Genomic DNA, 13,479 nt, shown 5'->3' with positions numbered 1-13,479 from the left:
TGGAAATAGGCCATAAGCACAGTCAGGATGAGTTATAAATATAGAATATTCAGCGCCCTCAATTCCTCTCTTGTTAGTCATAATAGGGCAGTGGCACTTTTACACTTATAAGGTATATACAAACAGGAACGAATGCGCCTCACAAGTTACGTGTTCACACAAGTGACAAATGAATCGGAAAAATCTGAATTATTTGCTTTCTCAAAATGCTTTTATTCTGATTGACATTCTAATGATGATCTCTCTGGGGAAATATGTAAGCCGGGCCGTGGACGGAAAGAGTCTCTTGGTCATCCTCCAGTTGTGAGAAAAGGGAAGAGCGAGTGGCGACCTGTCAGGTCAGTGCTCGCTTGCTCCTCGCCCCCCGCGCTCTGCAGTCGTTATTACACACACCGACAGAGAGGGGCTCCATGGAGCTGCGGGAGGGGCTTTCTAGACTCTCTTTAGATCTTCTGGGGAGCACATAGGAGATGGCAGCGGTCTGCTGCCTCCGCTCCTATTACACAGAGAGAAAGCCAGCAGAACGTCACTGTCGTTCTATTATTTTATTATTATTATTTTTTTCAACATGGTGAAAGACAGGGATCAGCCGACATATTGTGCATGTATGTCTTTGCTGATTGTTGCCTTTTTACAGGAATTATTACACAAAGTGATTATCTGCCAAACATGGCTGTTTAATCGCTTGGTGTAATAGGGCCTTTATGCCCTCTGTTGAAAGGTCATAGAAGGAATTTAGGGTCTGCTAGTAGTGGTCGCAGGCACTCATTTCATATGTCTATAACCAGAAGAAGCTCCGTGCATCATCAAGAAATAACACCTTGTTCAATCCACATTTTTATATTGTCTTGTGCAGGTGAAACAACGCCCGTACACAGTGATTAAAAGCTGCCTGATGTCGCCATAACAGCGGGCAGCTATTGATCATATCCCACAACATGCCTCTGCCCCCCTGAAAGTTATCAGCAGAGACGGTCAGAGGAAGGAAGTGCAGCATCGGAGAGCAGAAGAGGGAGGATCTCTTTTCTGCATTCTGGTTTTAATCACAGACAGGATTAGAGTAATAAGTAACACCAATATATAGATAGGATGGGATCAGGGCACACACTAGAGGTGACAATCACAGCTCTCAGCCCCTCCCCCTTCCCTGCACACCAACTAATACACAGGTCACAGAGCATGCCTAGAAAACTCTACCATAGAAATCAATGATTCTTTTCCAGTCTTTGTTTTATACGGCCTCTTGAACTTGCTGTATTGTTTTTCTCTATATGTCAGTCTTTATTATAAAATAATCCTTAAATCAGTCTGACCACTAAGTTGATTTAATAATCTGACATGAAAATCTGACAATTAATAAAAGCCCAAAAAACACACTGCTGCTTTAAGAAACTATCAAAGGTTTTTCCTTATTCCTGTAGGGGGACAGTGGTCGGCCATTAATTCTGGGCTTGAATGACCCTTCTTTCACAAAAGCTTGAGTTCAAGTCATTGCTGACAAACAATACACTAGAGTCCGATTCTTAGCAGGGTGCATTGGGCGCACGGGGCCTGGGTTGTGGGCCTTGTTAGGTCCATGGCTTCCCTTTTTTAGATTGATAGATGAAAAAAACCTGCTCACTGTGCTACCGAGACCTTATTTTTCAGTAATATTCGCCACAACAACACATGAAGGAACCAATGAGTGCAACACTTGTTTGTAGTTAGGAGCAAAAGTTCACAGCCTTTTACTGTCATCTGTTCCCTATAGAGGAACATGTCTTTGTCTTATGTACTGGAGTGTATGGGTCACATTTGGTAGGGTCTTTTTTATGTCTGCTAAAGCAAATGAGAGTATAAGGCTAGGTTCACACTGCGTTTTCAGCATCCGTTTAACGGATCCGTTTTTTTTAACGTCCAGAAAAATAGGGTCAGCAACGTTTTTTGGTCCGTTTTGGTCCGCCCAAAAAAACGGATCAGTTTTTTTTTTATAATGGAAGTCAATGGAAAAACGGATGCACACAAATGAATCCGTTTTTTGCAATCCGTTTTTCATGCGTTTTTTGCAAAAAACGGATGCGTTAAACGGATGCTGAAAACGCAGTGTGAACCTAGCCTAAGCAGTATAAGAGCAGTTCCCCCATACCGATAAGAAACAAGAAGCACTAAATAACTCTGGAGGAGACTCTGGTTTAGTTAGTATGAGGTTTAATTCGTGTGGGTGTCCTGTTAGCAAAAGGGTTAAACTTGGCAAATTGGCTTTTAAGGGGTCGCCGTTCCATTAAGGACCCATAAACTATAGACACTCTACGCTTGTATGACAAGGGTTTCGAGAAGAATCTTTCTTTTTCTTTTTTTTAGTATGTTTTCAGTACAGTGTGGAGCAGATGGTTTAGTACCAGGATTTCATACAGATGTAGGCATTTAAGAGGTCAATTTGGCTACATTAATATACCGTCTTTATGCAGTATGCTGTAGATCCCTCCATGTGACCAGTGATGCCAGTCACTTGCGTAGTAGTCCTTATTCGCCCTATGCCATGGTAACTCCATACAGTGAGTAAGGAAGGAGCCTGCATTACCCTGCTCCACTTATAAAATAGTAAGCTAGGGATGCTTTATCCATGTTGGTATCTGTAGAGGATTCAGGATTTCTGTGATGTTTAATATATGGTTGGTTGGTACACACTGAAGACCTGTTGAGAGGTGTTTCCATTCTCTGCTACCCTATACATATAATACCAGTGGGTCCCTTCAGTGCCTCACGTTCTCATCTGTCCTTTATTAGCGGTGATTACTTTGGCCTACAGGAAGTATGTGCCTCGGTGGTGGTGCCGGCCATGTGTTCTGCAGTAGATCTCTGTTAATCTGTAGATTTTCCATTCCCGCTGCTCGGTGAACATATGTATATGGGACAAAAGTAAAAAAAAAAAAAAAAAAAAAAAGTGATTCTACTGCTCGGGTTTTACAGTTGTGAACATACAAGACTACTTCTCCACACACTTCTAGTTAAAAGAAAAATAAAACTCCGGGGGTTTATGGAGCAGTGGTGAGGCCCTGCGGACCCCTGTATACAGAAGGGGGAGTCCTGATGGAGCTGCAGCACTACTGTGTCACAGTATTACTCCACTTTATAAAGAGAGCAGAGTGGTCAATGTATAAGTAATAAATCCTAAACTAACAGCCATCCAGTTCAGTAAGCACCTTGCTGGTCATACATGAGACGACAAATCTTCTACATCCACCAATTTTTAATAAGTTAACTGGTAGTTTTGTGTATCATGGGGAATCAAACCATTCTCTGACTACAGACTACAGTCTTGAGCCGAGAGAGATGGGAAATGTTGGATTTTAAGAAGCAATGTACAAAAAAAGTTTTACTGGAAGAGTAGTAGATGCTTAGAACAAACTTCCAGCAGATGTGGTTGGTAAATAAACCTCTCTGGGATAGACACATACGTATCCTTAGATGATGATAAAGGAAATGAAATCGGGGCAGACTAGATGGTCTGTCTGCCAATAATCTTGTGTTTCTCTTTCTGTACACACACAACCATTCTTATCGTAGTTCCTGGCAGTATTGGTAAGCTCTTATTATGAACCAGGCACTGGTGGTCTCCTATACAGGGTTGTTTTTAATGTACTGTGTATTGATATGATCCAGATAATCTAACAAAATTCATGTCTGGGGCTAGAATTGACCGAAAAAAACGTGTAGTTTCCCTCTGACGTATAGTGTTGCTCTTGTCTTTGCAGTGTGCCCCAGCGAGTGCGGGAAGCTAGCGTGCTCTTACCAGAACGAGTGCTGCCATCAAGAATGCCTGGGAAGCTGCACCGCTCCAAACAACGACAGTGCTTGTGTGGCCTGCCAACATTTTTACTATGAGGGCAGATGTGTCCCCAGCTGCCCTGACAACACCTACAGCTTTGAGGGATGGCGCTGTATCACTTTAGAAGACTGTGCCAATGTGCACACATTGTATACCGGAACAAACCAATTTATCATCCACAACGGGGAATGCATAGAGAGTTGTCCGTCTGGCTTTATTAACAATGGAAGGTAACCAAAAATGTTTCCTGAAATTGCATTTTAGAGTTAATGCCAATTTCAATATGCACTTGAGCTGTAGTGTTTTATTTCTGCTGCTACTGACAACTATAAGGACATTATATAGATCTGCTATCTAAATCCTTTTACTGCACAGGATTAATTGACAGGACATGCTCACATCTGTTTATAGCCCATTCTTGGACAGCAAGCAGAGATATGCTGAGAAACTGACGTACAAAGACCCACATTTATAAGGACAGGAATTTCTTCTTCCAGTCTATAAAATCTGTAGGATTCAGAGAAGTTTATTGAAATATGTTTCTATGATCTGCATTAAAATTACCATTACCAGCTAAATCATTTTAATGGGGGCCTCTCTCCTCTTTTTGGGACCGTAAACCACCAGGATGTCTTAATACCACTGAGGTTTACTGTCCCCAATCTGTCTGTCAGAATCCTGACCAGTCCTGCAATGTAAGGGTATTTGCACACAACGGAATCCCGGTGGATCACCCGCCACGGATTCCGCAACTCACTCTTGCTTGCGGACGGTATTATTTGCCAGATTCCGCCGCTCGCCCGAAGAATGAAACCACTCATTCTTCAGGGGGATGGCAGAATCTGGCAAAGCATAGAATGAAGCCTATGGGAGCAGGGGTGAGCTGCAGAATCCACGGCAGGTGATCCACCATCGGGAGCAGAGTGCCAAACTTCCATCCCATTGCTTCTGGGGCAGAGGAAGAGTGCACACAGCTTCATTACCAGCCAGGCTTCAGACAGGCATTCTTGGGGCACACAGCCTCAGCTGCATAATGATGTTCTGGTGATTTAGTGTCCTACAATCAGGCCACAGCTCAACCATGACGTAAGAGTACGTAAGTTTTGACAAATGCAATGATTTGCCACAATTGTTGGTGCAGTTTGACAAAAATGGGCACAGCCGTTCTGTGTCTGAGATCCAAGGGGTCAGACACCTCTTCTTCATAGGTGGTAAGTAGTGTTTGTGGGGGAAAAAGTCATACTGTTGTATATTTCTAAGCGCAATGAAATCCGCATGCCCATTGTGGAAATTTCTGCAATTGATTCCATTCATCTGAATGTCTCTGCAGTGAGATATAAAATAATACACTTCCAGCAATCGCTCCCAGTTTACCACCCTCCGCTCCTTCTCTGCAGTTCCTCTGCATGCTGGTATAGGAGTAAATCCATTACATTGTTAGTGTATCAGATGTGATGCAGTGTAAATCAAACAGATTGAATAAGTGCATCAAATATGCAGCAAACATGATGGGTATGAATGTGCTCTGAACCCAGAAATCTCAGGTACAACTAACACAAGCTAGCCCTGTTCAAAATATACTGAGCAACTCATTGGTCCTAGACACTTACACGGCCAGGTGGTTATGGAAGCAGATCCAGCTCATACTATATAAATACATAGCAGCTTTCATTGTCTGCCATAGTAATTTACCTTCAGTAATAACTTTTTTTCAGATGGCTACTTGTATTTCAGGAAGTTTTTTTTTTTTCTTTTTTTCCCCAACAGCATGTTCTGCAATCCCTGTGATGGGCTCTGTCCTAAAATCTGTTACTCGGAGGAGAAAACCATCGACTCTGTTACCTCAGCCCAGACGCTGGAAGGGTGCACAGTGCTGAAAGGAAACCTGCTGCTCAACATCCGTAAGGGCCGTAAGTATCTAGAACTTGTCGTTTCTTTTCCACTTTGACTTTTTAACTTTGCATTTTGTGAAATTTAAAGTGTACCTGTCACTACAAATAACTTTTGTCATATCATCAGATGTGTCAAAAGATATTGATCACAGTGGGTCTCAGCAGAGGCCTCCCCTCTGCCGTGTCATCAGCTGCTCAGCCGCGATTGGCTGAGCACAGTTATGCTCTGCCAGTCGCGGCTGAGGGGGACCGGCATGAGGGACGGCTGGAGCTGTCAGACCAGCCTCCCAAAGATGACATCGTTCGACCCAAGATGGCGGCCGGGGTCGACCGTAATCTGGTGAGTATACTGCACCACACTTCCGGAGGTGGGGGAAGGGAGCCATTCACTTACATAACACACATTACAAAGTTGTATAACTTTGTAATGTGTGTTATTTAGTGAATAATTTTTAAACGCCGCTCTACCCCTTTAATGGGGTCTGCATGCAGTGTACCCTTATTTAAACAGACTCTGCATTGAAGCTTTCAACACCAGTGTGAACCCAGCCGCAATGCCCCTGAAATGTTTCATATCCATCCTATAAAACGGCAATAAACAAACAAGTGAGGCTACTTGTTGATATCCCTTTACTATAGATGTTACTGCACTCACAGGTATGTTCCCATTGGTAATGGGTGAGATTTTATTTTAGTCTCCATGCTATTCTTTTTGTCCCTGGTGTTCCCCAGTGACCCAAGCCCGGCATGCTGTATAGTTGCCTGGTGTCTGTTTACATGTAGTTACAGGGCTCCGTCCCAGGTGGCAGCTGGAATGTGTTGGCCGCAATACACACAATAACAAAGCGGTAGGATCTCACACCTGCGGAAACAGCTAGTGTCCAGTGATGACTTTGGATCCAGTCCTGCTGCCCTCCCAGGCACAGCTGCTGGCGATGGCCTGTGAGCCAGCTCAGTGTCAGCAAGATAATCTCTTCATGCTTGCCTTGCAGATATAGCAACCCCCTCTCCCTCTGCTCCACATGAACTTAGGACGTCTTCCAGTTTCTCACCCGGGGCCTCCATTCAGCAGGCTTTAAATTACTAGACAATGATATGTAACCTACATCCTAATGCCCCTATTCCACGAGTCGTTTGGAGGAGCAAACGAGGGCTATTAGCGCTCGTTTGCTCCTCGTTCCCCGCTCGCTGCCGCCGCTATTCAACGCGGCGTCAGCGAGTAGGTGAGTGCGGGAGGGGCGGCGGGGAGCTGCTGGGGGGGGCTGCTCGGGGATCGCTGATCGTCCGGGCAGCCCATAGGATATAGCAGCGCCTGCTGCCGATGCTCCTATTCAACGGAGCGACGGCAGCAGATCGCTGCTATATCAGTCGCTTGTTTTTCAACATGTTGAAAAACAAGCGACTGCAACGATCAGCCGACATGAACGATGTCGGCTGATCGTTGCACTCTATTCCACGGGACGAATATCGTTCGTAGCGGCCGATATCGGCCGAATACGAACGATATTGCTCCTCTAAACGACCCATGGAATAGGTCCTTATCACTACTTTGTCATGTCTCCAATTGACCTTCTGGATTGTAAGCTCCTTGGGCCAGATTTATTCTTTGTCTTCTGTGGAATGGTAGCTTCTCCCGTTCTTCCTGTTGCCATAACAGAACATCAGCAGATGTTTCATATTTGTTGGACATTGCTATTAGTCTATAAAACAAAGGCATCCTTGTTCCTGCACCTTTATCGCACCTCATTTAACCAGTTACCTTTTGGCTGAAAGTTAGACATATTTGGCTGCATGCTTCTCCTTGTTCAGATGAAAGTTGCTGTAGCGAGGTCCGCACCAGGATACAGACGTAGTAATAGCAGATGTAGGATTTGGGAGGAAGCTCTGATAACTTGTGCAATACAAGACTGCAACCAGTAGTGCTGGCTGTGCCAAGAGAGAGGTTGCTGAAAGCTCAGGACTTGTTACTGGCACCCATGCGGAGTATTCTTGGAAACCTAGGCAGATACATGAAGAAGTTATGAATGGGAGCTTAAGAGCATCCCACTCCAGCATTGTACCTGTCAATTCTCTGACAGTGGTCTGGCACATGATGAATCACGCACTCGCTTTACTGCACGTTAGCCGGATATTCTGATTTTAAGGAATTAAAACCTGTGCCCAGATGGAGTCTTAGGAGAGCGGGTTTCTGCTTTATGTTTATATTGATGCTTATTCAGTGTAAACCATGCATCTAATGGCAAGCGCTCCCTGGTAATATTTAGGCTCTTTTTTACACTGTGGTAAATTGCTCCTGCTATAAACTAATTCACCCAAAAAGCTCCCAATGTATATGTTTAATAGATACCTCTGACTGATGCCACCAGTCACCCATGGACTCCCACATAGTTACTGAATGCCTCCTGGATAGAGAGTGCAGTTTGCTTTGTTTTCTGTACAGTAAATAAATTGCATACTCCTCAATCTCCCCCAAAAATCTTTTTATGTATGTCTTGCTATCCTTGTCAGTTTCTTGGCATATTGTAATGGAAGCCACAGGCATAGGTTCGATGACCATGTCATCCTAACGATATAACTAGATTTGCGGTAAGGTAACGCTTAAAGGGGTTGTCCAGCGAAAATCTTTCTTTCAAATCAACTGATACCAGAAAGTTATATAGATTTGTAATTTACTTCTATTAAAAAATCTCAAGTCTTCCCATACTTATTAGCTGCTGTATGTCATGCCGGAAATGTTTTATTTTTAGTCTGACAGTGCTTTCTGCTGACATCTCTGGCCGAGACAGGAACTCTCTCGGTTTTCTATGAATTCCCATCAAAAACCTCTCCTGCTCTGGACAGTTCCTGTCTCTGCCAGAGATGTCAGCAGAGAGCGCTGTGTCAGACTGAAAATTTCCTGCATGACAAACGGCTCCTAATAATTATGGGAAGACTTGAGATTTTTTTTAATAGAAGTAAATTTTACAAGTCTGTATAACTTTCCGACACCAGTTGATTTGAAAGAAAAAGATTTTCGCTGGACAACCCCTTTAAATTGACACACATTTATAACCATTTCTGCGAATGGTTTATTTTTCAAATAAATATGCAAAAGGACACTGCAGAGACACAATCACATTTCTCGACGTCCCTCCGGGAAGGAACAACCAAGCCAAAGGCGTTCTCCAGTCAAGGAAACCACCTCAGAAAGGTATCCATCCACAGACAGCTGTTTCGGGGGTTTTGCCCCTCATCAGTGTGGAGTAGGTTTCTGGCTAGTGGGAGCAATGACTAGTAAGTGCATGCAAAAGGACGCTGGTTGACCTCAGGGAGATCAACCAAATCACCGCAAAGACACCATGACGTGTCTCAACGTCAGTGTATTCTAGAACATTGCCCCCTGGGAAATCAAATATGCAAAAGAACACTGCAGAGACACCATCACATTTCTCGACGTCAGTGAACTAGCCAGATCTTCCCTCCGGGAAGGAATAACCAAGCCAAAAGCGTTCTCCAGTCAAGGAAACCACCTCAGCAAGGTATCCATCCACAGACAGCTGTCTAGTTCATGGACGTCGAGACATGTGATGGTGTCTCTGCAGTGTTCTTTTGCATATTTGATTTCCCAGGGGGCAATGTTCTAGAATACACGAACTGGAGAGAATGGAACGGCTGCACATCCCATCTATGGCTGATACTAATGCCGCCAGGCCTATATTAAAAATCAACACCAGAGTGTCTGTATATGAATTGATCAAACCATATTGCCCCGTGTACCACCGCGCAGGTCCTCTGGTCCACACGGGTCCCTACGCTAACTCCACACCGTGTCGGTCAGCGACCGCCAACCCCGCAAAGCGTGCACGTGCAGGGAAGGGAGGCCATGGAACGGCCCTGCAACCCCAATGTCACAGGACCAGACCCAAAAAGCCCCACCAAAACCCAGCCAGCACCACCGGCGGGGAAGGCTGCCCCCAAACGACACAAGTATGGATATGGTATTACACTTACCATTGCTGCTCTCACAGAATGGGGAAGACATAGGGTCCAGACATGTGAGCACAGACATATCCTGCTAATTTTGGTCATGTGGGTCTTATAAAGGAGTGCTAGCTGTTCAGAGAGGGAGAATTGCAAAACACGAACTGGAGAGAATGGAACGGCTGCACATCCCATCTATGGCTGATACTAATGCCGCCAGGCCTATATTAAAAATCAACACCAGAGTGTCTGTATATGAATTGATCAAACCATATTGCCCCGTGTACCACCGCGCAGGTCCTCTGGTCCACACGGGTCCCTACGCTAACTCCACACCGTGTCGGTCAGCGACCGCCAACCCCGCAAAGCGTGCACGTGCAGGGAAGGGAGGCCATGGAACGGCCCTGCAACCCCAATGTCACAGGACCAGACCCAAAAAGCCCCACCAAAACCCAGCCAGCACCACCGGCGGGGAAGGCTGCCCCCAAACGACACAAGTATGGATATGGTATTACACTTACCATTACACATGGTTTTAATCCCTCCTGTTTTTTCCCATTCTGTTTGCTGCAGCTATGGTGAGCGCAATACCTTATCCAGACTTGTGCTGCTTGGGGGCGACCTTCTCCGCCGGCGGTGCTGGCCGGGTTCTGGTGTGGTGTTTTTGGGTCTGGTCCTGTGGCATGGGGGTCGCAGGGCCGTCCCATGGCCCCCGTTCCCTGGCTGTGCACGCCTGCGGGGTTGGTGGCCACTGACTGGCACGGTGTGGACTTAGTGTAGGGACCCATGTGTATCAGATACCGGCACGAGGTACATGGGGCAGTATGGCTTGATCAATTCATACACAAAATTCTGATGTGTTTTTTATTTGGCCAAGCGGCACTAGTATCAGCCATAGGTGTGATGTGCAGCACTCTGTTTCTTCCCTGAGCCACATTTTGTTTCTCTCTTTTCTCCGTGTTTTGCACTCCTCCTGGTGAGACCCACATGACCGCAATTAGCAGGAGACACCTGAGTGCACATGGTTTTAATCCCTCCTGTTTTTTTCCCATTCTGTTTGCTGCAGCTATGGTGAGCGCAATACCTTATCCAGACTTGTGCTGCTTGGGGGCGACCTTCTCCGCCGGCGGTGCTGGCCGGGTTCTGGTGTGGTGTTTTTGGGTCTGGTCCTGTGGCATGGGGGTCGCAGGGCCGTCCCATGGCCCCCGTTCCCTGGCTGTGCACGCCTGCGGGGTTGGTGGCCACTGACTGGCACGGTGTGGACTTAGTGTAGGGACCCATGTGTATCAGATACCGGCACGAGGTACATGGGGCAGTATGGCTTGATCAATTCATACACAAAATTCTGATGTGTTTTTTATTTGGCCAAGCGGCACTAGTATCAGCCATAGGTGTGATGTGCAGCACTCTGTTTCTTCCCTGAGCCACATTTTGTTTCTCTCTTTTCTCCGTGTTTTGCACTCCTCCTGGTGAGACCCACATGACCGCAATTAGCAGGAGACACCTGAGTGCACATGGTTTTAATCCCTCCTGTTTTTTTCCCATTCTGTTTGCTGCAGCTATGGTGAGCGCAATACCTTATCCAGACTTGTGCTGCTTGGGGGCGACCTTCTCCGCCGGCGGTGCTGGCCGGGTTCTGGTGTGGTGTTTTTGGGTCTGGTCCTGTGGCATGGGGGTCGCAGGGCCGTCCCATGGCCCCCGTTCCCTGGCTGTGCACGCCTGCGGGGTTGGTGGCCACTGACTGGCACGGTGTGGACTTAGTGTAGGGACCCATGTGTATCAGATACCGGCACGAGGTACATGGGGCAGTATGGCTTGATCAATTCATACACAAAATTCTGATGTGTTTTTTATTTGGCCAAGCGGCACTAGTATCAGCCATAGGTGTGATGTGCAGCACTCTGTTTCTTCCCTGAGCCACATTTTGTTTCTCTCTTTTCTCCGTGTTTTGCACTCCTCCTGGTGAGACCCACATGACCGCAATTAGCAGGAGACACCTGAGTGCACATGGTTTTAATCCCTCCTGTTTTTTTCCCATTCTGTTTGCTGCAGCTATGGTGAGCGCAATACCTTATCCAGACTTGTGCTGCTTGGGGGCGACCTTCTCCGCCGGCGGTGCTGGCCGGGTTCTGGTGTGGTGTTTTTGGGTCTGGTCCTGTGGCATGGGGGTCGCAGGGCCGTCCCATGGCCCCCGTTCCCTGGCTGTGCACGCCTGCGGGGTTGGTGGCCACTGACTGGCACGGTGTGGACTTAGTGTAGGGACCCATGTGTATCAGATACCGGCACGAGGTACATGGGGCAGTATGGCTTGATCAATTCATACACAAAATTCTGATGTGTTTTTTATTTGGCCAAGCGGCACTAGTATCAGCCATAGGTGTGATGTGCAGCACTCTGTTTCTTCCCTGAGCCACATTAATGTTCTAGAATACACTGACGTTGAGACACGTGATGGTGTCTCTGCGGTGTTTTGGTTGATCTCCCTGAGGTCAACCAGCGTCCTTTTGTATTTTTCAAATAAAGACAAGAAAAAAATTTACAGATATAAAGAAGATGTGAAACAGATGCAATACGTAATGAACAGACCTCTAATAATCTTCTTGTCACCAAGCAAGCATATAGAGAAAAATTAAGGTGAAGAATTACAATATAATGAACAGTAGGATCACCTGAACCCAGCAGAGATTCTGAATTCACAAATCATACGCAAAATTACATAGAACAGTTTTACATACAGCACCTGGGTCCAATAACTTTTAGTGGAACCAAACCCAATGTATTCAATACATTTATGTGAATAGATTGAAATGGTTGCTTACGGCTTGTCTTGTTTAATTTCAGAAAATATTGCCGCCGAGCTGGAGAATTTCCTAGGCCTTATTGAGACTGTGACCGGATATGTGAAGATCCGCCACTCCCATGCATTGGTGTCGCTCTCTTTCCTGAAAAGCCTACGTTACATCAATGGAGAGAACCAGACGGATGGGTGAGTGCTTGTTCTTGTCGCTGATACCCGGATTTCCAGGTCACAATGAAAGTGTCCTCCTCCTCGCCTTCTAAGAGCCATAGCCATTTAGGCCAGCCTGTTCCAATGGTCTGCAAGGGGGCTGGCCTATGTGCCGATGACATCAAGGAGGGGCCGCCGATGACATCAAGGAGGGGCCAGCGGTGACGCTGTAGGCGGAGCTAAGTGACACTATTGCCGTAAAGCCCCGCCCACTTAGCACAATCTGCAGTTGATAAAACATCACTTTATACTTGAACAATGATATAAAATAAGGTATGAAAACTGCTAAATTTACCTTTTACACCTGTGTAGAAAAGTCATAATGCAAAAAGGGGGTGAGAGTGTCACTTTAAATCGTTCGGAACGAAGCGATAATCGTTCAGTTGAACAGCAGTTAACGATTAAACGACGAACGAGAAATTGTTGATCGCTTAATGAGACCTGGACCTAATTTTTTTTGTTGCTCATTTGCAAATTGTTTGCGTGGAATAAGACACGATAGCGACGACAAGACCACTGCAAGAACCGTTATAATTAACTATCATCGTTCCATGTAATTGGGTAAATGATTTCAGATCGTTTGCAATATTGGTTGTTCGGACGATTATCCGAACAATAATTGTCCTGTGGAATAAGGGCCCTTATCGGTGTAGGAGTTTTGTAATATTTTTTAAAACTTTTTTTTTTTTATGTCTCACTAGGGGACTGGAATCATTAGATTGCTTATACTGATCAATGCTTTACCAGGATAATGGTATGGTAATATGGTAATATTGAAAGCACTAAAGATGTGATCAGCTGATGATCAAGTT

General features: G+C 45.7%; 1 protein-coding gene across 1 annotated transcript in view; it reads left to right on the top strand.

Moving 5' to 3' along the window:
* IGF1R (insulin like growth factor 1 receptor) overlaps nt 1–13,479 on the top strand; it is a 145,671-nt gene that overhangs the window by 97,347 nt on the left and 34,845 nt on the right. Inside the window, exons 3-5 of the mRNA XM_069985051.1 lie at nt 3,735–4,038; nt 5,576–5,718; nt 12,502–12,646. Coding sequence (XP_069841152.1) covers nt 3,735–4,038; nt 5,576–5,718; nt 12,502–12,646 — 592 coding nt within the window. The remainder of the gene's footprint in view (nt 1–3,734; nt 4,039–5,575; nt 5,719–12,501; nt 12,647–13,479) is intronic.

The sequence above is a fragment of the Dendropsophus ebraccatus genome, chromosome 1 (assembly GCF_027789765.1).
Source record: "Dendropsophus ebraccatus isolate aDenEbr1 chromosome 1, aDenEbr1.pat, whole genome shotgun sequence".
In the NCBI taxonomy this organism is placed as follows: Eukaryota; Metazoa; Chordata; class Amphibia; order Anura; family Hylidae; genus Dendropsophus; species Dendropsophus ebraccatus.
Note: the sequence above shows the minus strand (reverse complement) of the source record. Positions and strands in the feature narration are given on the sequence as shown.